Raw genomic sequence first — 25,656 nt, forward strand, 5'->3', positions numbered from 1 at the left:
AGGCCGGGACCAGTCCCGCAACCCCGCGAACCCTAGAACTACTACTCCCGACATGCCTCCGCCCCGCGCGGACTACAGCTCCCAGAAGGCGGCTGGGCGACCCCCGGGAGAGGCACGTTCCCTCTCCCCGCGCGAGCCCCCGGGACCCGCTGTCCGAGGGGTCTGCAACGCGGGGGCGCGCGCACCTGATGGATAGGGCGGTCCCCTCGCAGTGCCCGCTGCCTGAATCCGCTTCTAGGCTTGTGTTGTTAGACCAGCAAGGTGATTTGAAAAACAAACCCTGAATTTAAACGCCTTTAGGAGGCTCTGCGCGCCACAGCTCCCCCTCCACCGGCTAGCTATGATTATTTTTATGTTAATACGTAGCACACCCCGAGGATAATGTATGCATAGGTACTGTTTGAGGAGGGCGCTTGTGGGGATGAGCACTGGGTGTGTATGTAAGCCAATCTGACAATAAATTATATTCATTAAAAAAAAAAAAAAATGAAACCAATACCCACATACCCAACACTCTGCTTGAAAAGAGATTTGACCAGAATTTTTGAAGCCTGGTCCACAATGCTCCCCTGTCACTTATCTAAATTGTGTTAAGCATTTCACTCCCTTAGCTTGATGCGTACTCCACATCTGTGTCCCACAATGTTTATTTTTGCAAGGTTTTGACCTTTATATAAATGGAGTCTGCTGTATGTTCTCCTATGACTTATATGCTCAACATGAACACTGTATTAAAACAAAAAAAAAAATCAACCGGGGTGCCATTTGGTTAAGTCATCAACCAAGTCAGTTGGTTAAGCGGCTGACTTCAGCTCAGGTCATGATCTCCCCGTTCAGGAGTTCAAGCACTGGAGCCTGCTTCAGATTCTGTGTCTCCCTCTCTCTCTGCCCCTCCCCTGCTCACTCTGTCTCTCTCAAACATAAATAAATATTTTTAAAAAATTTTTAGACAACTGAGTAGATTTTAAAGATTTTACTGGCTTTATTCAATGATTCATGAACCAGGTAGCATCCTGTCTAGCAGGAGCTCCAAGGAGCAGTACTAAATGAAAGACTTTTATAGGCAGGAAGGAGAAAGAACAAGGAAGTTAGGCAAAAATTGGATTGGTTATTGCAAGGTTATTTTCCCTACAGAAGATGGCAGGGGTTTATCAGGCAGATTACTTAATGATGATCAGACGGTTCTTGATTGGCTGGTTTAAGATTCCAAGATTCCAAGCAAAGAGATGAGTAGGCAGGATAGTGTTGGAATATAGGAGCCTGAGGGGGTAATTCCATCTGGGTCTTTCCATCACAACCTTATAAAGTTATGGAGTTGAGTCGTGAAAACCTACATTTTTTTTTATTGTATATAATTTGCTTAAAAGAAATTGAAATATTGCTAGCTTGTCTTCTTTTGCCCATATCTTTATATTGAAAGAAATCACAAAGCAGCTGCTGATCAAAGCAGCTTTTAGACCTAATGCCACAGGCATACAAGGGTTTGCTCTGTTTTAGGCACAATGCACTTCTTGGATATGGCACACGGTAGGCACTTAGATATAGAAATAACAACGGGGTAGAAATAATGTATGGTTGTTTGGTAACCAAGTGTTTCTTCAGGGAGGTGAGGTAATGATGGTGGTATAAATCTAAAACTCCCATCATATCCTTAAATATATATATATATATATATATATATATATATATATATACACACACACACACAAAGGATATGGAAGAGAAAAGAAAATGCATGTAGTGTTCCTAAAATGGATATAAAATCACCACCAGAAAGAGTAAGTGTGTCTATGTGTGAAAATATGCAAAACTGTACAGGTATATAAGAGAACTGAATATGCATGCAGGATATACAAACAATTCCTGTAACTCAACCACAGAACAGCCCATTCCAAAAGTGGGCAAAGGATTTGAACAGACATTTCTTAAAGCGGGGGGGGGGGGGGGGGGGGGCATATAAAATGGCCAACAAGCCCATAAAAGAGATGTTCAACATCACTAGTCATCAGGGAACTACAAATCATGACTATAATGAGATACCCACTTCACAGCTGTTAGTGTGGTCATTATGGGGGGGGGGGGGAGAAAACTGAAAAATAACAAGGGTTGGCAAAGACATAGAACCACCCACATTGGAACTGGAACCTTCATACATTGCTGATGGCAATGTAAGATGATGCAGACACTGGAAAGAGTCGGGGGCGGGTCTTATGAAGTTACATATCCACTCCTCATAGGACTATGTAATCCCACTGAGGTATTTACCCAAGAGAAATGTTCACACAAACATATGTACACAAATGTTCATAGCAACATTGTTCATGATCGCCAAAATGTGCAAACGATACAAATGTCCAACAATAGAGGAATGGGTAAGTAAAACGTGGTGCATACTTACAATGAAATATTACCTCAGCCTTAAAGAGGAACGAAGTTCTGACACATGCTCTGATACGGATGAACCTTGAAGACGTTATGCCAAATGAAAGAAGCCAGACACACAAGGACGAATATTATTCAATTCCACTTATATCAGGAATCTAAAATAGGCAAATTCCCAGAGGCAGCAGGGGAAATGGGGGAGTTACTGCTTAATGGGTGCAGAGCTTCTGTTTGAGATGATAAAAAAGTTTCTGGAAAATTGATTGGTGCTGGTTACAAAACATTGTGAATATACTCAATGCCACTAAATTGTAAACTTAAAAATGGTTATAATGGTAAATTTTATGTTATGTACATTTTACTGCAATTTTTTTAAAAGTACATGCAGGAGGTGAGGAGACATCCTTCTGAAGGCAATGATGAAGGCACAATACACTTAACAGAAAGACAGAGATGTGGAAGCCACATATCAAGGGGGAAAGTAGCAAGAGGAGGAAATATAAGATCGTGCAAGAGAAAAGAGAAAATCCCCCCAAATGCTTTTGACCCCACAATTCCTCCTCTAACCCCCAAGTCGTCTAGTCAAGAAATCATATTTTGCTACATAGACTGAAGTAGGTATACTTGACTTACCAATCTTAGATGCAGTCACAAGCCTGTGACAGAAAGGACACAGAAATGAGTTTGCGGAGGCTCTTGAGGTCAAGTCTGGGACAATTTGTCCATCGACGTACATAACAATATTAGCAGATTACAGTCCATTAAGTAAAATAAGAAACCATGCTTCCGTTCATAAAAACAGAAGACAGAACACTTCCCCAAAGTGGAAAGCCAATGAGTAAATGTAGAAGAAATGATGGACTGATGAGATCTCCTTGGGAAAACCACTGTAATAACAAGGCAAGTGTCATCAATAGATGCTAAAACCAGCCGCAGTGAGGTGAGTGTGACTAGTACAGATATACATGCGCACACTCAGAGGGTCTCCTCTCAAGACACTACTGACTGCCAAGAGAAAAACAGTGACTTCACAGTGGGTGATCAGGCAGACACCACCTTAACCAAGATAAAGCTAAAATTACCAACATCATAAGGCTCCTAATGTGATAACATGATGAACTGAGAATATTGCTTTGGTGGTTTTCTTACCAAAAAAGCAAAGCATAAATCTGACCACGTGGGAAATATTGGACAAAGCCAATGGAGGGGCAGTCTAGGAAAAAAAAGGTCTATTCATTTCACAGACCTCTTCAATGAGAAAACATGTTGGATAATGCAATAGCCAATGAGAGCCCAACGCGCCCGAAAAGGTGGACATTTTAAATAATTACTATGAATACTAGAAATTCAATGTATCGGGCATGTCAATCATATTATAAAAGCTTAAGTATATTCTGCTTTTTCAGCTTGCTTTGAAAATGGCCTATTAGGACGTTATAAAAATAGACATTTTTCTCTTTTGCCTAGACTCTGAAGTCTCTTTAAAGAGAAACCCCTTCAAAGAAAATATGTTGACAACTTAACGATCATTCTTTCTTTGCCTAGTTCTCTTATAATGCACATTTTTTTTTGGTTTAGTGTTTCCTTACTCAACATAGGAACCAATATTCTCTTCCTCTGGTGACCTAAGGAGATGAATAAGGGAAAGTGTAGACAGGAAAGGGAGGTGTTGATAGTTTTGTTAAGGAGACATATTTAAATTTAACAGTGGCCTGAAGAGGGGCACCTGGGTAGCCCAGTCAATTAAATGTCTGACTCTTGGTTTCAGTTCAGGTCATGATCTCATGGTTTGTGGGTTCGAGCCCTGTATCAGGCTCTGCACTGCTTGGAATTCTCTCTCTCTCTCTCTCTCTCTCTCTCTCTCTCTCTCTCTCTCTCTCCCTGCCTCTCTCCTGCTCTTTGTCTCTCTCTCAAAAATAATTAAATAAACTTTAAAAACAAAGAGTCAGTGGCCTGAAGAATGTTATGACCTTGGGATGGCCCTTGGATGCAACCTCATAAACTTGATGTTCACTTCACCTAGGGTGATCAGGCAGTAAGATGGGTTTTATCCTACCTCAAATCACCCACTCTAGAGCTGAGCAAAAAAAAAAAAAAAAAAAAAAAAAAAATTCTATTTAATTATCTTTACTGATAAACACACTGGCCTTCTTACTGATCCTCATTCTGGCTGACCTGAAAACCTCTTTCTGAAAAGGAAGGCTCTCTCAGGCATCAAGCAAACTGAAGAACCCCATGCTCCTTCCCAAATCACTTCCTTGCCTCACAGTCAGAGGTGATCACCATTCTGACTTTTGTGTTCATGTGGTAACTAGTCTCCAAATCTGGTCCCCCCAGTGAACCATGACCCTGGTATTCACACTCTTGTATCATCTTTTCCCCTTGAATCTGGGCCACATCTATAAATCGTTTTTCACCAAGAGAATATAGAATTAATGTATTAATCTCATGTGACTTCCAAAGTCGAGTTCTAAGATTTGCAACTTCTATATAGGTCTCTTAGAATGCTGACTCTCAGGACATTGCCTCTCAGAAACCAGCCACTCCTCTGTGCAAAATCCAATAGGGCTCTCAAGAAGCAGTCATCACCGACTGCCGGCCACCCTGGACACCAAGCTCAAGTTGAGCTTCAATGCCAGCTGCCATTTGACTGCAAATGCATTAGAGACGCCAAGTAAGAATTGCCCAACTGAACCCAAATATGGAACCGACAGGTAGGTGTTGATACAACTGTTGCTTTAAGCCACTCAACTTTGGGATGAGTTGTTACACAGCAACGGAGAGCTAGAATATCTTGTCATTTGGTCACTTGCTATTTTTGTTTAGTATCTTCCCCACATGTATAAATCACTTAAACTAAATTTAATTTTGCAGAACATGCTATTAGGCTGTATGTTGTTTCCTACGTCTTTTGAAACATCTTCAGGCTTTTAAATTCATCTGTGTTTTGTTTACGGCTTTGGTTCATTAGTTTCCACTGCTGCTCTACATAGTTAATATTCCAAAATTACCCATTTTCCTATCACCAGATACTTCCAAACAGTAGCTACTATGATCAGCACTGCTAAGAATATCTTTATACATGTCTCTTACTGCTCATATGCAAACATTTATCTATTATATATACGTAGGAGTGGAACTTCGTGTTTCATGACATACACAAATTCAAATTCACTTTATAGGATGCCAATGGTCTGTATCAGTTTACACTCTCACTAGTCAAGTATGCATTCCAGTTATTTCACATACATTCTAAAATTCCATAATGTCACACATCTTCACTTTTACTCATCTTTAAAAAATCATTAAACCTGGGGGGCCTGGCTGGCTCAGTCAGTGGAGTGTGCAACTCTTGACAGCGGGTTTGTGAGTTCAAGCCCTACACTGGGTTTAGAGCCTACCAAAAAAAAATAAAAGATAAATAAGGTCTATTTTAAAAAGTCACAAAATCTCATAAAATCATTATCTGTGATCCTGAAAGCATCTTTTCATGTTTTTAGAAATTTGCATTTCCTCTTCTGTGAAATACAGTCATGTATTCAGACAATTTATTTTTCTACCAGGTTGTCTTTTTTTAAGTTGATTTGTATACATTATTTACATTTTCCAGATGATAAGCATTTGTTGAAAATTCTGTGGAGGGGCACCTGGGTGGCTCAGTCAGTGAGCATCTGAATTCGGTTCAGGTCATGATCTCACATTTCATTGGTTCAAGCCCCGCATCAGGCTCTGTGCTGACAGCTTTGGATTCTGGGTCTCCATCTTTCTCTGCCCCTCCCCTGCTCTGTCTTTCTGTCTCAAAAATAAATAAAACATTAAAAAAATTTTTTTTTAAATACCATGGCAAGATCTGTTTTATGTCTTGACTTTTCATTTCCTTTTTGGTATATTTTGGTAACAAGATGTTTTCACTTTAATGTGAGCGAATATATACAAAGATTTCATAGCTTATTTGTATCCTGTTTAAAAACTCCTTCCCGGGGCACCTGGGTGGCTTAGTTGGTTAAGCGTCCTACTTCGGCTCAGGTCATGATCTCACAGTTCATGAGTTTGAGCACATCGGGCTCTCAGCTCTTTAGCAGAGCCCACTTCAGATCTTCTGTCCCCCTTTCTCTCTGTCGCATGCACACTCTCTCCCTCTCAAACATAAACAAAAGTTAAAAAAGAAAAACCTTGGGGCACCTGGGTGGCTCAGTAGGTTAACTGTCCAACTCTTAGCTCAGGTTATCTCATAGTTTGTGAGTTTGAAACCCATGTCAGGCTCTGTGCTGATGGTGCAGAGGCTGCTTGGATTCTCCCTCTCCCTCAAAAATAAACAATCATCAAAAAAAAAAAAAAATCCTACCTACTGGAGTGCTTGGGTGGCTCAGTCAGCTAAGAGTCTGACTTTAATCTCAGCTCAGTTCTCGATCTCAGGGTTGTGAGTTCAAGCTCCACATTGGGCTCCACACTGGGCATGAAGCCTATTAAAAAAAAAAAAAAATCCTTCCCTATCTTGAAGTCATAAAGTTATACCTTACATCTTCTTCCAAAAGATACATAATTTTGCCTCTCACAGAATTCTTTTTGTGGTGAGGGTAGGCATCTAATTTTTCTTCTATGTGGATGAACTGTTTTTCTCAGAGCCATTATTGCATAATTTGTTCTTTATACTCCTCCTGTCATAACTACTTCTAACATTTTACCATTTTTGCCAGCAGGTTTTTGGTAAATACCCTTTTACCGGGTTAAGTAAGCTCTCTCCACTGCTTGGCTAAGAGTTTTTACAATGAATGGGTGCTGAGTATTTTCACTGCTTTGGCTGCATTTATTGAGATTAACACACGGATTCTGCGCCTTTAATCTGTCCAGGTGGTACACAGTACCTCGAAGTTTCCTAATGCTATATAATCTATCTGTTCCTGTGAAAAATCTCTATCATGATGCATTCACTATGTTTGGGTACTTCTGGATTACATTTTCTAATACTTTGTTTAGGATTTTTACATTTCTGTTCATGGGTGATATAGGCCTGCAAGTTTTCTTTCTTGCACTTTCCCTGTCAGGTTCTTGTACTGGTTACTAGAATCACTGTGTTGGCACGTGATCTCCTCTGGAAGATCCTGCACAAGACTCAAATGATCTGTTACTTCATGGTTTGATAGACCTCAACTTAAAAGTAACAGGGCCTGGTATTTTGTGTAACTTTGTTCAGATTTATCTCGGGGGATTATTTTTAGGACTATTGTTACTTGGTGAATGCAATGGTCTAAATGTTTGTGCCCCTTCAGAATTCATGTTGACATCCTAACCGCAAAGGTGACAGCATTAGGAAACGGGGCCTTTGGGAGGTGACTGTCATGTGAGTGGAGCCTCATGGATGCAACTGGTGCCCTTAGAAGAGGCCTCAGAGAGCTCCCTCACCCCTTCTGCCATGTGAGGACACAAGAAGGCGACAGCTGCGAATCAGGAAGAGGGTTCTCACCAGAACACAACCACGCTGGTGCCTTATCTTGGACTTCCCAGCCTCCAGAACTGTGGGAAATAAGTTTCAGTTGTTTAGAAGCCACCAAGGGGTGCCTGGGTGGCTTGGTCGGTTAAGCGTCCGACTTCGGCTCAGGTCATGATCTCTCGGTCTGTGAGTTCGAGCCCCGCGTCGGGCTCTGTGCTGACAGCTCAGAGCCTGGAGCCTGTTTCGAATTCTGTGTCTCCCTCTCTCTCTGCCCCTCCCCTGTTCATGCTCTGTCTCTCTCTGTCTCAAAAATAAATAAAAGTTAAAAAAAAAAAATTAAAAAAAAAAATAGAAGCCACCTGGCCTGTGGTATTTTGTTATGGCAACCTAAAGAGACTAAGACAGGGAAGTTATATTTTCCTAGACATTTTCCCAGAAATTAGAGAATGTGACAGGTTAGAAGATGGCGGCATAGGAGGACGCTGGGCTCACCGTGCGTCCTGCTGATCACTTAGATTCCACCTACACCTGCCTAAATAACCCAAAAAACCGCCAGAGGATTAGCAGAACGGAGTCTCCGGAGCCAAGCGCAGACGAGAGGCCCACGGAAGAGAGTAGGAAGGGGCCGAGGCCACGGACTGGCGGGAGGGAGCTGGGGCGGAGGGGCAGCCTGCCAGCCAAGCAGAGCCCCCGAGTCTGGCTGGCAAAAGTGGAGGGGCCGGACGGACTGTGTTCCGACAGCAAGCGCGACTTAGCATCTGGGAGGTCATAAGTTAACAGCTCTGCTCAGAAAGCGGGAAGGCTGGAGGACAAAGGGAGGGAGAGCTGCTGAGCCCCTGGACAACAGAGCTCAGTTTGGTGGGAAACAAAGGAGCTCGCTAGCGCCATCTCCCCCGCCCATCCCCCAGCCAAAATCCCAAAGGGAACCGGTTCCCGCCAGGGAACTTGCTCACTCCGCGCAAACACCCAACGCTGTGCTTCTGCGGAGCCAAACCTCCGGCAGCGGGTCTGACTCCCTCCCGCTGCCACAGGGCCCCTCCTGAAGTGGATCACCTAAGGAGAAGCGAGCTAAGCCTGCCCCTCCTGCCCCCGTGCACCTTGCCTACCCACCCCAGCTAATACGCCAGATCCCCAGCACCACAAGCCTGGCAGTGTGCAAGTAGCCCAGAGGGCCACGCCAACCCCACAGTGAATCCCGCCCCTAGGAGAGGGGAAGAGAAGGCACACACCAGTCTGGCTGTGGCCCTAGCGGTGGGCTGGGGGCAGACATCAGGTCTGACTGCGGCCCCGCCCACCAACTCCAGTTATACACCACAGCACAGGGGAAGTGCCCTGCAGGTCCTCACCACTCCAGGGACTATCCAAAATGACCAAACAGAAGAATTCCCCTCAGAAGAATCTCCAGGAAATAACAACAGCTAATGAACTGATCAAAAAGGATTTAAATAATGTAACAGAAAGTGAATTTAGAATAATAGTCATAAAATTAATCGCTGGGCTTGAAAACAGTATACAGGACAGCAGAGAATCTCTTGCTACAGAGATCAAGGGACTAAGGAACAGTCATGAGGAGCTGAAAAACGCTTTAAACGAAATGCAAAACAAAATGGAAACGACGATGGCTCGGATTGAAGAGGCAGAGGAGAGAATAGGTGAACTAGAAGATAAAGTTATGGAAAAAGAGGAAGCTGAGAAAAAGATAAAAAAATCCAGGAGTATGAGGGGAAAATTAGAGAACTAAGTGATACACTAAAAAGAAATAATATACGCATAATTGGTATCCCAGAGGAGGAAGAGAGAGGGAAAGGTGCTGAAGGGGTACTTGAAGAAACTATAGCTGAGAACTTCCCTCAACTGGGGAAGGAAAAAGGCATTGAAATCCAAGAGGCACAGAGAACTCCCTTCAGACGTAACTTGAATCGATCTTCTGCACGACATATCATAGTGAAGCTGGCAAAATACAAGGATAAAGAGAAAATTGTGAAAGCAGCAAGGGATAAACGTGCCCTCACATATAAAGGGAGACCTATAAGACTCGTGACTGATCTCTCTTTTGAAACTTGGCAGGCCAGAAAGGATTGGCATGAGATCTTCATGTGTGTACTAAACAGAAAAAATATGCAGCCGAGAATCCTTTATCCAGCAAGTCTGTCATTTAGAATAGAAGGAAAGATAAAGGTCTTCCCAAACAAACAAAAACTGAGGGAATTTGTCACCACTAAACCAGCCCTACAAGAGATCCTAAGGGGGATCCTGTGAGACAAAGTACCAGAGACATCACTACAAGCATAAAACATCCAGAAATTAGAGAATGTAAAAGAATAGTTGTAGGCAAAGGGGCACTGCAGTGAAGGATTAAATGACCCAGAAAAGTCTGCTCCTCCTAAGTCTGAAAAAATAAGACTGATTAGTCGGTCCCAGGAAGCACAAGTTGAATTCAAGGTTTGCTTTAGCTCAGTCTCCAGCCCCAATAGTACCTTTCCTGAGGTGTTATTTTTTTTTTTTAAGTCTTTGACAAAGAGAAAGAAACTTGTCCTTACTTGTCTCTTTTTTTTTCTTTCTTTTAAACAAAATAGGTGTTTCAGTCCTTAAGTGCTTGCCAACTCCTGATAACACCAGACAATGTTGCTAATTGGAATTATTACTCACATTTTAGAAATGCTGAAACATGCTAACTTGTTGAAGGGCATTAATGGTCCATTTACTGAACTTAGAGCCTGAAATTTTGTCTAGTGGCCCTCGAAGTGTGGGAGGGAGTCAAAATTACCTGGTTCATTTTACCTCCAGGTGGGATGGACAGTGACAGGGCCTTCCTGGTGGGTGGTAACCAAGAGCTCTATGAAGCAGGCACAGCCTGGGAGCCCAGGGTCATGTTCCTATGGCTACATTTTCAGATAACTGTTAACATTTATCAGTAGATTAACTTGCAAAAGCAGTAGTTGTCTGAATAACCTTTAATTCAGGTAATCACTTTCGGATAAAACCAAGTGAAATACCATGCATTTTGTGATTTAAAATAAAATGATTTTAGATCTGCTTCAGAGTTCGGAACAAATAGGGAGAAAACTCACAGGACTGTGTGCCCACAGAGTTTACAGAGTGATTTTCTTTTCAGGTAAATGGCCTGGAAAGCAGAAAAGAAGCAACACAAAAGTTTCCACAACGACCAAGTACAGAATTTTCTTTGAAACTATTAAAAAACACATTTTAGCGACAATGAGGTAGTACAGGTCACCTGCTTACATTTCTTCTCCAAAACATTCTTCTGAGCATAACTGGCTTGCATAACACTTAAATGTTTCAAAAAATAGATTCCTCCATAATCTAAAGTCTGGATTTTATGGCTGCACTTCAACATAAATCAACATGCTTCCCTGTGATGCTTGCGAAAGCTGGGGGGGGCTCTCGTCACAATATCCCCAGGAAGAAGAGAAAAGAACCTTACAAACTCTCTACTTGAAAAGCTATGGGGGGGGGGGATAACACTTTATAGAAGCTTTCCTAATATACCTAAGGTTACCTGCATCATGAAGTCTCATTTGAGGTGGTCTAAATTCTGAAGTTTAACTCACAATCAACTACCCTTCATCACTTTCTGCCCAGGATGAAGTTTTTGAAATTTAGTATGAAATGAACTTCAGTTGGAAGATTTTCCACATGCGTTTTATTTATAGTTTCTCTCCAGTGTGAGTCCTCTGGTGATTGGTAAGGGATGAGCTCTGACTAAAAGCCTTACCACATTCTTTACATTTATAAGGCTTCTCTCCTGTATGAATCCTCATGTGTGTCATGAGGGAGGAACTCTGTCTGAAGGCTTTCCCACATACTTTACAGTTAAATGGTTTCTCTCCAGTATGAATTCTCTGGTGCTGAATGAGAGCTGAGCTTTGGTTGAAGGCTTTTTCACAGTCATTACATTTATAAGGTTTCTCTCCAGTATGAATTTTTCGATGAGTGTTAACTGCTGAGTGGGAACTGAAGGCTTTTCCACATTCTTTACAATTGTACGGTTTCTCTCCGGTGTGGATTCTGTTGTGTATATTAAGCCGTGAAATCCAGGAGAAAGCCTTCCCACATTCGTTGCATTTGTAGGGTTTTTCTCCTGTATGAATTCTTTGATGCTGTATCAGAGCAGAGCTTTGGCTGAAGGCTTTCCCACATTCTTTACATGCATAAGGTTTCTCACCAGTGTGAATTCTCTGATGTATAATAAGAGCTGAGTGGTAACTGAATACTTTCCCACACTCGTTACAATTAAAGGGTTTCTCTCCAGTATGAATTCTATGGTGTCTACTTAGCCGCGATATTGAGGTAAAGGCTTTCCCACACTGACTACATTCATAAGGTTTCTCTCCAGTGTGAATCCTGTGATGTTGAATCAGAGAGGAGCACTGGCTAAAGGCTCTCCCACATTCATTACATTTATAGGGCTTTTCTCCAGTATGAATCCGTTGGTGATTATTCAGGGATGAACTTCCTTTAAATGTCTTGCCACACTCATTGCATTTATAGGGTCTCTCTCCAGTGTGCATTCTCTGATGTCCAATGAGAGAGGTGGTGAAACTGAAGGCTTTCCCACATTCACTGCATATGTAAGGTTTCTCTCCTGTGTGAACTCTAAGGTGCTGAGTGAGAGACGAGCTTTGGCTGAAAGCTTTACGACATTCCTTGCATTTATAGAGCTTCTCTCCAGTGTGGATTCTCTGGTGTTTACTCAGGGAAGAACTGTGGAGGAAGATTTTCCCACAGATGTTACATTTGTAACATTTGCGAACCGTGTTGACTCCCAGTTGTTTAAACAGAATGGAATACTGCTGTGAATGGGGTTTCCTTCCCCTGGAAACGAGTCTGGGTTTTCTAACAAGGGATGACTTTAGACTGAGATTTTTCCCTAGCTCAATACCCATAAAGCTCTTCTCCCTAAGGTACGTATTCTTGATAGTAACTAAAACTTTCCTGAAAGGTTTGTTCTTTTTGCCTTGCTGCTTCTCTAGCTTGTCCTCGTTTACGTAGGTTTTCCCCAACTTGAAGTCAAACGGACCGTCACCTAGGAGTTTATTCATTACTTCCTGATTGTCTTCTTCAGAAACTGCAGTTTCAAACAAGCTCTCCCATCCTAAAATAAACAAAACGGGTAAGTCTCCCTTGCACGGAGGATAAAGAAAGGTGCTATCAAAATATACAAGGATAGGGGCACCTGGGTGGCTTGGTCGGTTGAGCATCCAACTTCAGCTCAGGTCATGATCTCATGGCTCATGGGTTCAAGCCCCGCATTGGGCTCTGTGTTGACAGCTCGGAGCCTGGAGCCTGTTTTGGATCTGTGTCTCCTTCTCTCTCTCTGCTCCTCCCCCACCCACCCTCTGTCTCTCAAAAATAAACATTAAAAAATTTTTAAATACATATACAACGATTGCTAACAAGTACGCCCTTGGATTCTTAGGAAAGGGTAGAGAGAAATAAAGGCAAGAGAAAGAAGCAGGGTGGGAGACATGCCTGAGTGCAGAGGGTCTGAGGACACCTGCATGTAGGTGAGCTGAAGAACTCAGAGAAGCCCCTCCAACAAAAGGAGCCAGGCTGCTTTAGTAACAAAGCTCAGGTTGGCAGGGCACAGGGCACTTGTGAGTGCAGCAGGTTGTGTTATTTATTCCTCAGCTTCCTCTCCCACAGCAGCCACCACCACCCTTGAGGTAAGTCCACAAGAAAACTGCAGAGGGGCTAGAAGTAAAAACTAGAAGAGCCATTGGCCATAAAAAGCTCTTTGAAACACAGGGCCTCCATCAGTGCTGTTTTGGAACTCATCTGAGGGCTATTTATGGTGTTATGATGGACATGTACTCACTCAAGGAGTATTTACTTAGTGCCCACCATGCAAAGATCAAGATCGGGATTACGGGGTACATATCAGGCAAGAATTAAGTTTTCACAAGGTGTACATTCTAGCAGCGGGATATTGACAATGACCAACTGATCAAATAAACTAGGGATGATGAGAACTAAGAAAACAAACAAAAACAAGGTGATGTGCAGTAAGAGCAAACAAGCTGTATGACAAGAAGTAAAATTAAAGATGATATCTAGGGACGCCTGGGTGGCTCAGTCAGTTAAGAATCTGACTTGATTTCGGCTCAGGTTATGATCTCACAGTTCGTGAGATGAAGCCTCGTGTCAGGCTCTGTGCTGACAGCGTGGAGCCTGCTTGGGATTCTCTCTTTCCCTCTCTGTCCCTCCCCTGTTCACACTCTCTCTCAAAATAAATAAACATTGAAAAAAAGAGATCTAAATAATAAGAGCTGGCCATGTAAAAATGTGGGTATAAAGATGATTCTAGTCAGGAAGAACAGCTAGCCCAAAGCCCTAAGGCAAGAGTAAGCTCTGAATGTTGGAGGAGCCTAGACAAGTCCATTGTGGCCTAAGCAAAAGGGAACAAGAAGACAGTGTAACGAGGTGAGGAAAGAGGTAGGCAGGAGCCATACCACGTAGGTCTTGTAAGATATACGAACACATGTGAAATTTCTTCTGAGGATCGCTGGGGGTTGGGGGATGTGGCAGTTTTGTTTAAAAAGGAATACAGGGTGCCTGAGTGGCTCAGTCGGTTAAGCGTCTGACTTTGGCTCAGGTCAGATCTCAAGGTTCCTGGGTTCGAGCCCCGAGTCAGGGTCTGTGCTGACAGCTCAGAGCCTGGAGCCCGCTTTGGATTCTGTACCTCCCTCTCTCTCTGCCACCATCCTGTTCATACTCTGTCTCTCTCAAAAATAAATAAACATTAAAATTTTTTTTTCTTTTTTTAAATAAAAAGGACCTCGATGGTTGTGTGACAAATGGATTGTAATTGGGGGTCAGGAGAAACAAGGGCAGATGAAGAGCAGTTCACTTAGGAGACTGGATGGATGTGCACTGGCACAGTGGGGGGAGGTGGGCACATTCGTGATGTTCTGAAGGCAGAGATGACAAGTGTCTTCAACCTATAAATAGGATGTACACAGTAAGTGAAAGAGAGGACTCAAGGATGACATCTTGCTCCTGGCATGGGCAGCTCAATGGAGACTGGTGCCATATAACGATATGGGGCATACTGGAAGAGGAGTACATGCTTGAGAATAATTTTCAGTCCACTTTTTGATCACTTAGGATACAGTGGAATCATTGCTTCAAAAAGAATGAATTGTATTTTATGAAAGAGCTTTTATTTTCTTAACTAAAAAGAAGATACATAATCATTGTAAGAAAATTGAAGAAAACACAGAAAACTATAAATACAAAAATAGAGTTCACCCATAAACACAACATACAAATATAATCACTGCTAGATATGGAATTTTGCTCACCAGAATTTGGGGGGAAATGAGAAAACACTTTTACTTAAAAAATAAAAAATGGTTGAAACTACATTGCCTCCTACCCCCTCCTCACTTAAAAAAAAATTTGTGGGGACACCTGGGTGGCTCGGTCAGTCAAGCAGCTGACTTCAGCCCAGGCCATGATCTCACAGTTCGTGGGTTCAAGCCCTGCATCGGCTCTGTGCTGACAGCTCAGAGCCTGGAGCCTGCTTCAGATTCTGTGTCTCCCTCTCTCTACCCCTCCCCTGCTCATGCTCTCTCTCTCAGAAATAAATAAACATTAAAAAAATTAAATAAAAAAAATGTGTGGGCTTCTCTCCATGTCAGCAAATGAAAGTCGATGCCATCATGTTTTCAAATTTTTTTAACTTAATTTTTTTTATTTTTTTTTTAATTTTAATTTTAAATTTAAATCCCATTAAAGACTCCAGTGTCATTCAGAGCAGTAGGAAAACACTGGATATGTATTTCTTAATCTGGGGTAATATAATGAGGGGGGAAATGGTATCTCGTTGCTTTAGTTTGTATTTCATTGATTATAATAAAATTGAACAGTTTTTCAAAGAATCCTGGGTGAATTTTCAATTCACATTCCTTGCCCTTTTACCAGTAATACTCATGCCTTTGTGCTGTAATTATTTACCCTCTAGACAATTTCTCTGTTTCTCATATTAAACCTTGGTATTTTATAGCCATAAAAGCAATCTTCATAACAGAAAAAAAACCTAGAAACTAAAATTTCCAAAAGATTATTTAATAAAATATGGCTTACCAATACAACAGAGTTCTTTCAAACAGGTGGGCCCCTAATTAATGAGGGCTGAATAAGTGAAGGATATTCCCAATTTAAAACAGTTTGAGAATACACGTAATCTTTTTTTTTTTAATTTTTTTTTTAATGTTTATTTTTGAGAGAGAGACAGACAGAGACAGAGTGCAAGGCAGGGAGGGGCAGAGAGAGAGGGAGACACAGAATCTGAAGGAGGCTCCAGGCTCTGAGCTGTCAGCACAGAGCCAGACGCAGGACTCAAACCCACGAACTGTGAGATCATGACCCGAGCCAAAGTCATATGCTTAACTGACTGAGCCACCCAGGTGCCCCGAGAATATGTACAATCTGTTTCTTTCTTTTTCTCTGTGTCTCTCTCCCTCATGCACAAATACACTCAAACAAATATTCACAACCTGGAAGGATAAACAGTAAAACACCAACAAAAGTTTATCATGGTTGGCTGGCAAAATTTCAGGGCAAACACCTTTTTTTTTTTCCTCCTCTTTTTTACATTACCATGTATACCTTGTATGAATTAAAAGTAGCGGGGCGCCTGGGTGGCGCAGTCGGTTAAGCGTCCGACTTCAGCCAGGTCACCATCTCGCGGTCCGTGAGTTCGAGCCCCGCGTCAGGCTCTGGGCTGATGGCTCGGAGCCTGGAGCCTGTTTCCGATTCTGTGTCTCCCTCTCTCTCTGCCCCAAAAATAAATAAAAAACGTTTGGGACAGAGAGAGGCAGAGCATGAACAGGGGAGGGGCAGAGAGAGAGGGAGACACAGAATCGGAAACAGGCTCCAGGCTCCGAGCCATCAGCCCAGAGCCTGACGCGGGGCTCGAACTCACGGACCGCGAGATGGTGACCTGGCTGAAGTCGGACGCTTAACCGACTGCGCCACCCAGGCGCCCCATAAGTAGCTAATTTTTTAATGTTTGCAAAAGACAAACACAGTCAATTTGATACTAGTGATTTCTTTACCAACCAGAAAGCTCAGAGACAAATTTGAAACTCACCCATGGCTACCATTCCCTGGCTACCATTCTTGTCCTGACCACAAACATATTTGTTTTCTAAGGTTCTGACTGAACTTCTATTTTATCATTATTCTTACAGTTAGCTTCCTTGAATTGTTGGTGAAAGGTGGCAGAATACATGTTAGTATGTAGTAGAAAAAAAAAAAATCCCTGAAGTAGGGGGGTGGGGAGCGGGGTAGCCTTGGCTCTTCAAAGCTAAGGGCCCTGTGAAGCCAAATAACAATATTAAAACAAAACTCCTTCATACAACCTAATCAGTCTTATAAATTCCAAAAATAAGGAGACTATCCCATAATATTCTAGACAGAAGACCCCCAAAACAGGGAAAAAAACGGTTTTCTACACAGAATATTGGGGGAAAAGAATCAAACTAATGGAGGATTTTTATCAATAATACTCAATGCTCTACACTAGAGCAAAGTGTGAAGGAAAAAACTGGTGCCAGAATTCCAGATCTATAATTCTCACAGGAGAGATAAGAGGATTTATTTTAGATATACACAAATATGGCACACACGAACCTTTCTAAAAACATTATTCAAGAAAATAGCCTAGTCAAACCAAAGGGGAAAATCTGAAGACCAGGCTCATGAATGCAAACATGAGACTGAGCTGACACAGGAGACCTGCGTCCTGCCACTGAGAGAAATAAATCCTGAATAAATAGCAGAGCACAGGAGAGACCCACCCTCTGGTGCTAGAATCAAAGACAAAACAGAACAAAAGCAAACAAAGACCAAACAAAACAAAACAAAACAAAACAAAACACCATCTCATAACAACAACAATAACAAAAACAAAGACAAAGCAGAAAAGCAAGTAAGAGTTTACTGACCCAGCAACCCGCAGGAGTTTTAGAGACTGAGAGGCATATCCTAGCAACCAGGGCTGAAACATCGTATTTTGAATATTTTCCCACAAAAGATTTAGGAGAATGCCATAGTGAGTATCTGCAAACCTTCTGCCTATATTTGATTTATCGCCATTTTGCTACCCTGCTTTCTCTCTCTCATGTAGTATATAAATACACATACATCTGCTTTTCCTTTTTAGCTGAACCATATATAGTAAGTTGCAGACCAATAACATCAAACAAAAATGCAAGATAGAACAATGAGGGATGTATTGTAGCAATAGAAGGTTTGTTCAAACACAAAGAGAAGATAATATAAGAAAATAATCAGTCCAGGGGTGCCTGGGTGGCTCAGTCGGTTGAACGTCCAACTTCGGCTCACGTCATGATCTCACAGTTTGTGAGTTCAAGCCCCGCATCAGGCTCTGTGCTGACAGCTCAGAGCCTGGAGCCTGCTTCAGATTCTCTATCCCCCCTCTCTCTCTGCCCTTCCCCACTCACGCACACACGTTCTCTCTCTCAAAAAAAAAAAAAAGAAAAGAAAATCATCAGTCCAGGGGTGCCTGGGTGGTTCAGTCAGTTAAGAGTTCTACTTCAGTTCAGGTCATGATCTCCCAGTTTGTGGGTTCAAGCCCCGTGTCCAGCTCTGTGCTGACAGCTTGGAGCCTGCTTTGGATTGTGTCTCCCTCTCTCTCTGCCCCTTCCCTGCTTGTGTTCTTTCTCTCTCTCAAAAATAAGTAAATAAACATAAGAAAGAAAGAAAGAAAGAAAGAAAGAAAGAAAGAAAGAAAGAAAGAAAGACAGTAAGAGAAAGAAAGAAAGAAAGAAAGAAAGAAAGAAAGAAAGAAAGAAAGAAAAGAAAGAAAGGGAAAATAATCCAGTAAAAGCAAGAAAAACTGGGGAAGACATGACTCACAAACCTTTATGCAGGATATACTGTGTTGTCACATATTCTGCATTCAAATTACAAAGGACAGGGGTGCCTGGGTGGCTCAGCCCCTCCCCTGCTCGCACTCTGTTGGTCTCTCTCTCAAAAAAATGAATAAAATTAAAAAAAAATTTTTTTTAATTACAAATGACATCTGAGACAAGTGGGGCCCTCCTTGGGAGATTTCAGCTCTCCCTCCGAACCTCCAAATCAAGGACTCAACAAGGTAGAGAGACAGAGGACATGCCCTTCCCAGCATGTCCCACCTGGCCTGGCACACATAGGAGGGCCCTGGTCAGTGTCTCCTGAGCACAGGCTCCACCCTGATCAGCAGCACCCAGGCAGTGAGAAAGTGCTATGCCCATCTCCCAGTCACGGTCACTCACCTACACGTGGGTCTTGAGAAACTCCATTTTCCACCATCCAGGGGTCTTCCCCTTGCTGTAACTGGAAGATAACCTTTGGTTTGGAAAAGAGAATTCCTGTTCGTGAGCAAGGAGAAGAGAATGAGTCTGTAGTGCAGACATAAGCAGCCATCCTGGCACCCACATTCAGCTGCACGGGCTCCAGGGCAGAGAGACAGCTGTTCTGAGAGGGCCTTAAATTCCTGCCACAGAAGACGGCCGGGAGATGGTCTCAGGAAGAATAGCAGGGCGCCGGCCGTGCACTCTTCTACACTGGAACCTCCTGTGAGACCCAGGGGAACAGAGTCTGGGGCACAAGACTCGCAAAAGCATAAAAAGAATGCCCGTGATCTACTCTACCAAACCAACACCTTTCTTGGCAGTGGGAGGGGACAGCAACTGCGGGCTGAACCTGGTCACACCCTCCAAGTGTCCTCCTTGGAGAGGGCACCAAGATGCTCCCCTGGAAGATTCTACATCACGAGGGCAAGTTCTTACCCAGCGAGACCAGGGTGCCGTAGTTCTCCAGCATCACCTCCCGGTACAGGGTTCTCTGTGCAGAGTCCAGGCGCAGCCACTCGTCCTGGCTGAAGAACACAGCAACGTCCCTGAACGTCACAGACTCCTGTAATGGCAAACCCACTCCTGCTCACCTGGGACCATCACCCCAATGGGATGACTGAGCAGCAAGATCACCATGCAGGGTTCTGAGCATCTTGAGCCGAATACTTCTCAACCACCTCTCAGTGACGAAGCACATGTCTATCACATACCTTCTGTGAAGGAAGCACTGTGCCCCCGGGAAGATGAGGCACAGTGGCCGAACAAGAGAAGCACTTGAAATCATTCTACAAAATCACAACAATAGAAACACAGAACTTGAGATGTGGAAATGCACAATCATAGATACATGAAAAGCCCATTTTACAGCTCAGACCTGAGAATCGGGCTTTAGAAGGAAGCTCCAGCAACTCACTCAGGGAGGAATAGGTAAGCCTGGATTCTGTCATCACCTCAGGCCTTCTCTGTGTCCTGGCACAGACATTCACAGGCACAGCTTTGCTAGGAGAGGACCCAGGATGGGGGACTACAGGACCTTGCAATAAGAGCCAGGTGAGAAGGTTGCGGGTGGGACACTCCCTCTCCGCCCCAGAAGCCTTTGTTCTACCTTTCTCTTGCTGACCTGTATCACAAGTCACCTCTCTTAAACCCCTTTCTTTTCCTATTAAAAAATCTTTTTGCGGGGGGGTTCCTGGGTGGCTCAGTCGGTTAAGCTTCCGACTCTTGGTTCTGGCTCAGGTCATGATCTCACGGTTCAAGGGTTCGAGCTCCATGATGGGTTCTGGGCTGACAGCGTGGAGCCTACTTGGGATTGTCTCTCCCTCTCTCTCTCTGCCCCTCCCCCACTCACTCTCTCAAAATAAACTTTAAAAAAGTCTTTTCTTTTAAAAGTGAATTAGAAAACATCAATAAGTAAAAGGAAAAGAAATGTTCATCTAACTTTCTACTACCACACACAAGCTTTGCTAACTTCTCTCTGTATATATGTATATATGCCTCTCAGAACTTTCTACTTGCTAATATGGCGCTAGGTTTAAATAAAAATATTATAGATATAACTGTATCCCACTCAATATCTTTTTTTTTTTTATTTTTTAATGCTTTTATTTATTTTTGAGAGAGAGAGACAGAGTACTAGTGAGGGATGGAGAGAGGGAGACACAGAATCCGAAGAAGGCTCCAGGCTCTGAGCTGTCAGCACAGAGCCCGATGTGGGGCTTGAACTCACAAACTACGAGATCATGACCTGAGCTGAAGTCAGACGCTCAGCCAACTGAGCCACCCAGGCGCCCCGTACTCAATATCTTTTATTTGTATAGATGGACCGATTTACTTAACTAATCTCCTAGTGGTTACTTATGTTGTTTCCACTTTTGTAACTCTGAAAATGCTGGACTATGGATGGAGGCACTACTAAAGGTCTTTTCAACAGCTCATGATCTCATGGTTCATGAGTTCAAGCCTGGTGTTGGGCACTCTCAGTCCAGAGCCTGCTTGGGACTCTCTCCCCCTCTCTGCCCCTCCCTCACTCACTCTCTCTCCTTCTCAAATAAATAAACTTTAATAAATAAGTCACTTGCCAGTCTCACAACTCAGGACTGCTTCCTCAAGGACCTGGTAGCTATCTCCTTGAATGTGCCGATCTCTCAGTCTCCTGGGAGGAGACGGGTCTAACTTGTCACCTGATGAACTTCCAGACTGGGTTGTAGCCACTTAACTCTATGAATGAGGCTTCTGTCTTTGCAATCCCCTTGGTGGATTGTCTGTGATGAACATCACATTCTGGCTAAATGCTTATTCAATAATAAAAGTGTTTTCTTTCTCTTCTGCCTTTGTGAAGAGGTTGGGAGGTGATTATGTTTTTATAATTCTATTTCCCTAAGTGCCACAAAAGGGCAAAGAAGGGAAGAAAACACTGTGGAAGGAAGGCTCATTTCCCTGAATCTGTTCCCCAAGACCACTGTCTAGTTGTGCTTTCTTTTCCTTTTACTGTTTTTCTTTCCTTTTCCTCATCTATATGAGCCTAGTCCTGCTTGTAAGCCCCAAATCGCCCAATATAGTTGACCCTTGAACAACCTGGGTTTGAACTGTGCAGGTCCACGTATATATATATATTTTTTTCAATACAGCATTGTAAATGTATTTTCTCTTCCTTATAAATGTGTTAATAACATTTATTAATGTTAACTAACTACTTTAGTAGTTCTCTAACTCACTTGATTATAAGACTACAGCATATAATATATACACCACACAAAATATGTGCTAATCAACCGTTATTGGTAAGGCTTCCAGCCAACAGTAGGCTATTAGTAGTTAAGGTTTGAGGAGGAGTCAAAAGTTGTATGTGGATTTCTCATTTGCAACAATGTGGATGGAACTAGAGTATATTATACTAAGGGAAATAAGTCAATCAGAGAAAGACAAATAACATGATTACACTCACATGTGGAATTTAAGAAACAAAACCGATGAACATAGGGGAAGGGAGAAAAAAGAGGGAGGAAAACCATAAGAGACTTTTAACTACAGAGAACAAACTGAGGGTTGATGGAGGAGGTGGGCAGAGGATGGGTTATATGGGTGATAGGCCATAGGTGATAGGAGGGAACTTGTGATGAACACTGGGTGTTATATGTAAGTGATGAATCACTACATTCTACTCTATACTACACTATAGGTAGTACTACCAATATTACACTATAGGTTAACTAACTAGAATTTAAAGAAAAACTTAAATTAAAAGTTATATGTAGATTTTGGAGGGGGTGGGTAGTGGCAATGGGGGTGCAGGAAGGGTCAGAGACTGAGCCCTTATGTTAGAGTAGTCTGCTAGTTAGGTTCTAACAGATACCTGGAGGCCAGCAACAAGGAAGTCATTGCCAGCTATCAGGAAAGTCAGAGGCCTGTCCTGGCAGCACTCCACAAGAAGCCAGATCAAATCAGACAGGCCCAAGATGTGGATGGCCAAATTAGGAAGAAAATTAGGAAGAAAAAGCTTGAAACCCTGCATTCCTGGCCCAAGTAGAATATTCCTAGTTAACAACTATAAATAAAGATAGAAACCCAGGGGCGCCTGGGTAGCTCGGTAGGTTAAGTGACTGACTTCGCTCAGGTCATGATCTCACCGCTCATGGGTTCCAGCCCTGCGTCAGGCTCTGTGCTGACAGCTCAGAGCCTGGAGCCTGCTTCAGATTCTGTGTCTCCATCACTCTCTGCCCCTCCCCCACTCACGCTCTGTCTCTTAAAAATGAATAAATGATAAAAAAAAAAAAAAGAAACCCAAACCCCAGGATGCAAAGCTCCCTCTTGAGCTCTCCTGCTCTTATCTTACGAATATACTTTTTGCTTTAATAAACTTTCCTGCTGTGTCACTCATGAACTGTGCTGTGTATCTGTCCTTGAATTCTTTCTTGAAACAAGACCAAGAAATTTCAGCGACCCTCCAGGATGGGCTGGGTCAAGGCAACACTTAAACCCCTGCATTGTTCAAGAGTCAACTGTACTAGAACATATCCCTGACCAACCTGCTGATTCAGAGGTCTTCTTCGTTGGAACTTCCTAGAAAATCACCTGGACCAAGGACTGCTGTAGTTGATTGGTCCTCAGTGCCTGGAGGGTAAAGCCCATGCATTTTCTCTTTGAATTCCTAATGTTATTGAAAAAATTATCTGACTTCCCCAAATTTCCACCCTTCATAGGGAAAACACATACCTAGATCCCTCACAAAGCTCTGTGTGGGTCATTGGCTTGGGACTGGGGGCACCATTCAATTCCTAATCAACAAGTACTTAATGATTAAGTGGGGAACTCACAATGAGACTGGTGCTGACACTAGAAAAACACCTTCCTTCCAAAGTTACCCTACCAGGCCCTCTGGTCCCTCCGCACCATTCAATTCCTAATCAACAAGTACTTAATGATTAAGTGGGGAATTCACAATGAGACTGGCCGCTGACACTAGAAAAACACCTTCCTTCCAAAGTTACCCTACCAGGCCCTCTGGTCCCTCCGTGGGCTTCACTGCCTTGTAAACCTCAACAATGGCGTAAGTGTGATCATGACCTCTGAACCAGGAAGGCAGTTCAAGAAAAAAGCCTCCACTCACCTGAACATGGGCTGGCAGCAACCTTGTGGCCATTTCTCCCTTCCTGCCGCCCCTCCTGGAGAAGGCACCTGAAATGGAGAAAGAAACAGTGAGGTCTCTCCATCCTGTCTATACTCCCACCCTCCTTACGCCTGACTAAATTAGAAATCTCCACACACCGAGCACCCTACAGAGAGAAGCCAGAGGGAACAAGTAAGCCCAAGCATTCCTGAGTTAGAGGGTCCGTGAGCCTGGCCACCAAAACCAGGAGAGGCAGCAAGCATACTTCCAGCACATGAACAGAGTAAAGGGCAGTCATGCCGGGCTCCCTGAGATGTTCATTTAATGAGAAATAACATAAATATTCCCCACATCTGCATTTAAATATTTTGGGGCTGTGCTATAATAATGTAATCATAATAAATATATTGTATCTAATGTAACATACAACTATACATCATGCACAACAAAGTACAATAATATGATAATTATAATAATTCTTCACATAACATTTGAAGGAAATTGGAGTCCTTTTCAGGAAGAACCAAGCAAAAATTAGTCCTCTCTTCTCTTCCTTGGGAATTGTGCTTCCTTTATGAAGAGTTATCAAACCTCCTTAAATATAAATGAAAACATTACCCATCCACCTTCCTCTCCCGGCTCCAAAACACCACAAGGCTCAAAAGAAAGAGCATCACTAGCTACAAATGAATTTAAAATTTAGAGAAAAGGGAAGGAACTCAGCAAAAGGTCAAAATTAATCTAAACAACAACGAAAAACGGAACAGTCAAATCACCAGAGGATTCCCTCTGGGAAAAGTGCCAAACAAGCATAGATGGCAAAAACTGATAAACACAAAATAAAGTTTAAACTCGGGGTGAGATGGGGGCGGGGGAGACCGAGGCCAGCGCTACCAGCAAAACCAGCCCCAGGGTTCACGGACCCTGAAACAGAGCACAGCTTCCCGCAATCTCGGTTCTGGGGCCACTTCTCCAGGAGCCTTGCCCGAGGCTGCAGCTCAGGCAGTGACAGCTCCGATTTCCCGGGGTGGGAAGACACGCGAGTGGAGACCTCCCCGGGCAACGCCTCCTCTCCGGGCCGCGTTCACCTGCCGAGGCCGCCGCGGCTCAGACGCCCGGAGCCGGGACTCGTCTGGGACTCCCGCCACGGCCGGCCCTCAGCCCTGGCCCCGCCTCAAGAGCTGTACACCCCGGGCCAGCTCTCACCGGCAGCCACTACCTGAGCCCGCCGCGACGGGGACTCCAAGCGGCCGACCGCACTGGAGACAAGCAGAATACCTAGCCTGGGGACATTTTTCGCCGCCGCCGCCAGGCCGCCGGGCACAATCGCGCCTGCGCAGGAGAGAGCAAAGGGGTACCTCGCCTTAACCGCAGTGCTTTCCTTTCGAACTACATTTCCCAGACATCATCACAGCCTGCCGATCTACGGTGTCCGGAAAGGACCAATAGTCGTAAGGCTGAAGATAGTTTTTCTGGGAGCCTACGAAAGCTGAAGCCACATCTTTCTGCATCGCTAACCGCTTGTGTTCTCTGGCACCCTTTTGGGAAAAAGTGGGTATGTATTTTAAAAATGTGGAAAATTAGCCGCTCGCTGCTGCTTGTTCTTGGTTCCTGGAATGCAAAGATTTGGTTAGAGGCGAGGGTAGCTTTATTACCATACAGTTTGCAAACCCGGGAGTCTCAGTCTTGGTCTACAAACTGAAAGTACTCTCCAAGTTCTCTGCCCTTATCAAGGCTGGTCAGACCCAGGTCCCAAACTGCCACTTCAGGAGCAGAGTGACAAGCAGGATACAACTCGCTTTTCTGAGCAGCTTCAGGATGTGGCAGCCCGTTGAAGAACATGATAAGAT

At 43.4% G+C, this 25,656-nt stretch overlaps 1 protein-coding gene across 7 annotated transcripts; it reads right to left on the reverse strand.

Annotated features, from left to right (window-relative positions):
• Positions 1 to 10,771: 10,771 nt before the first annotated feature.
• ZNF879 (zinc finger protein 879) lies at positions 10,772 to 25,155 on the reverse strand. 7 transcript variants are annotated; one of them, XM_042932852.1, is made up of 6 exons: positions 25,085 to 25,094; positions 23,807 to 23,874; positions 23,226 to 23,310; positions 19,636 to 19,762; positions 19,120 to 19,215; positions 10,772 to 12,929 (listed from the first exon to the last, which is right to left on the reverse strand). In XM_042932852.1, exons 4-6 carry the CDS (start codon positions 19,667 to 19,669, stop codon positions 11,482 to 11,484), a joined length of 1,578 nt encoding a protein of 525 aa, XP_042788786.1. In that variant the 5' UTR covers positions 19,670 to 19,762; positions 23,226 to 23,310; positions 23,807 to 23,874; positions 25,085 to 25,094; the 3' UTR covers positions 10,772 to 11,481. The 7 variants fall into 7 exon arrangements, with proteins under 7 accessions (XP_042788786.1, XP_042788781.1, XP_042788754.1 ...); XM_042932847.1 differs by lacking the exon at positions 23,226 to 23,310 and having other exon boundaries at positions 25,085 to 25,155; XM_042932820.1 differs by lacking the exon at positions 23,226 to 23,310 and having other exon boundaries at positions 25,026 to 25,131.
• Between the last annotated feature and the right edge of the window lie 501 nt (positions 25,156 to 25,656).

Source organism: Panthera leo, chromosome A1 (assembly GCF_018350215.1).
Source record: "Panthera leo isolate Ple1 chromosome A1, P.leo_Ple1_pat1.1, whole genome shotgun sequence".
Lineage (NCBI taxonomy): Eukaryota > Metazoa > Chordata > Mammalia > Carnivora > Felidae > Panthera > Panthera leo.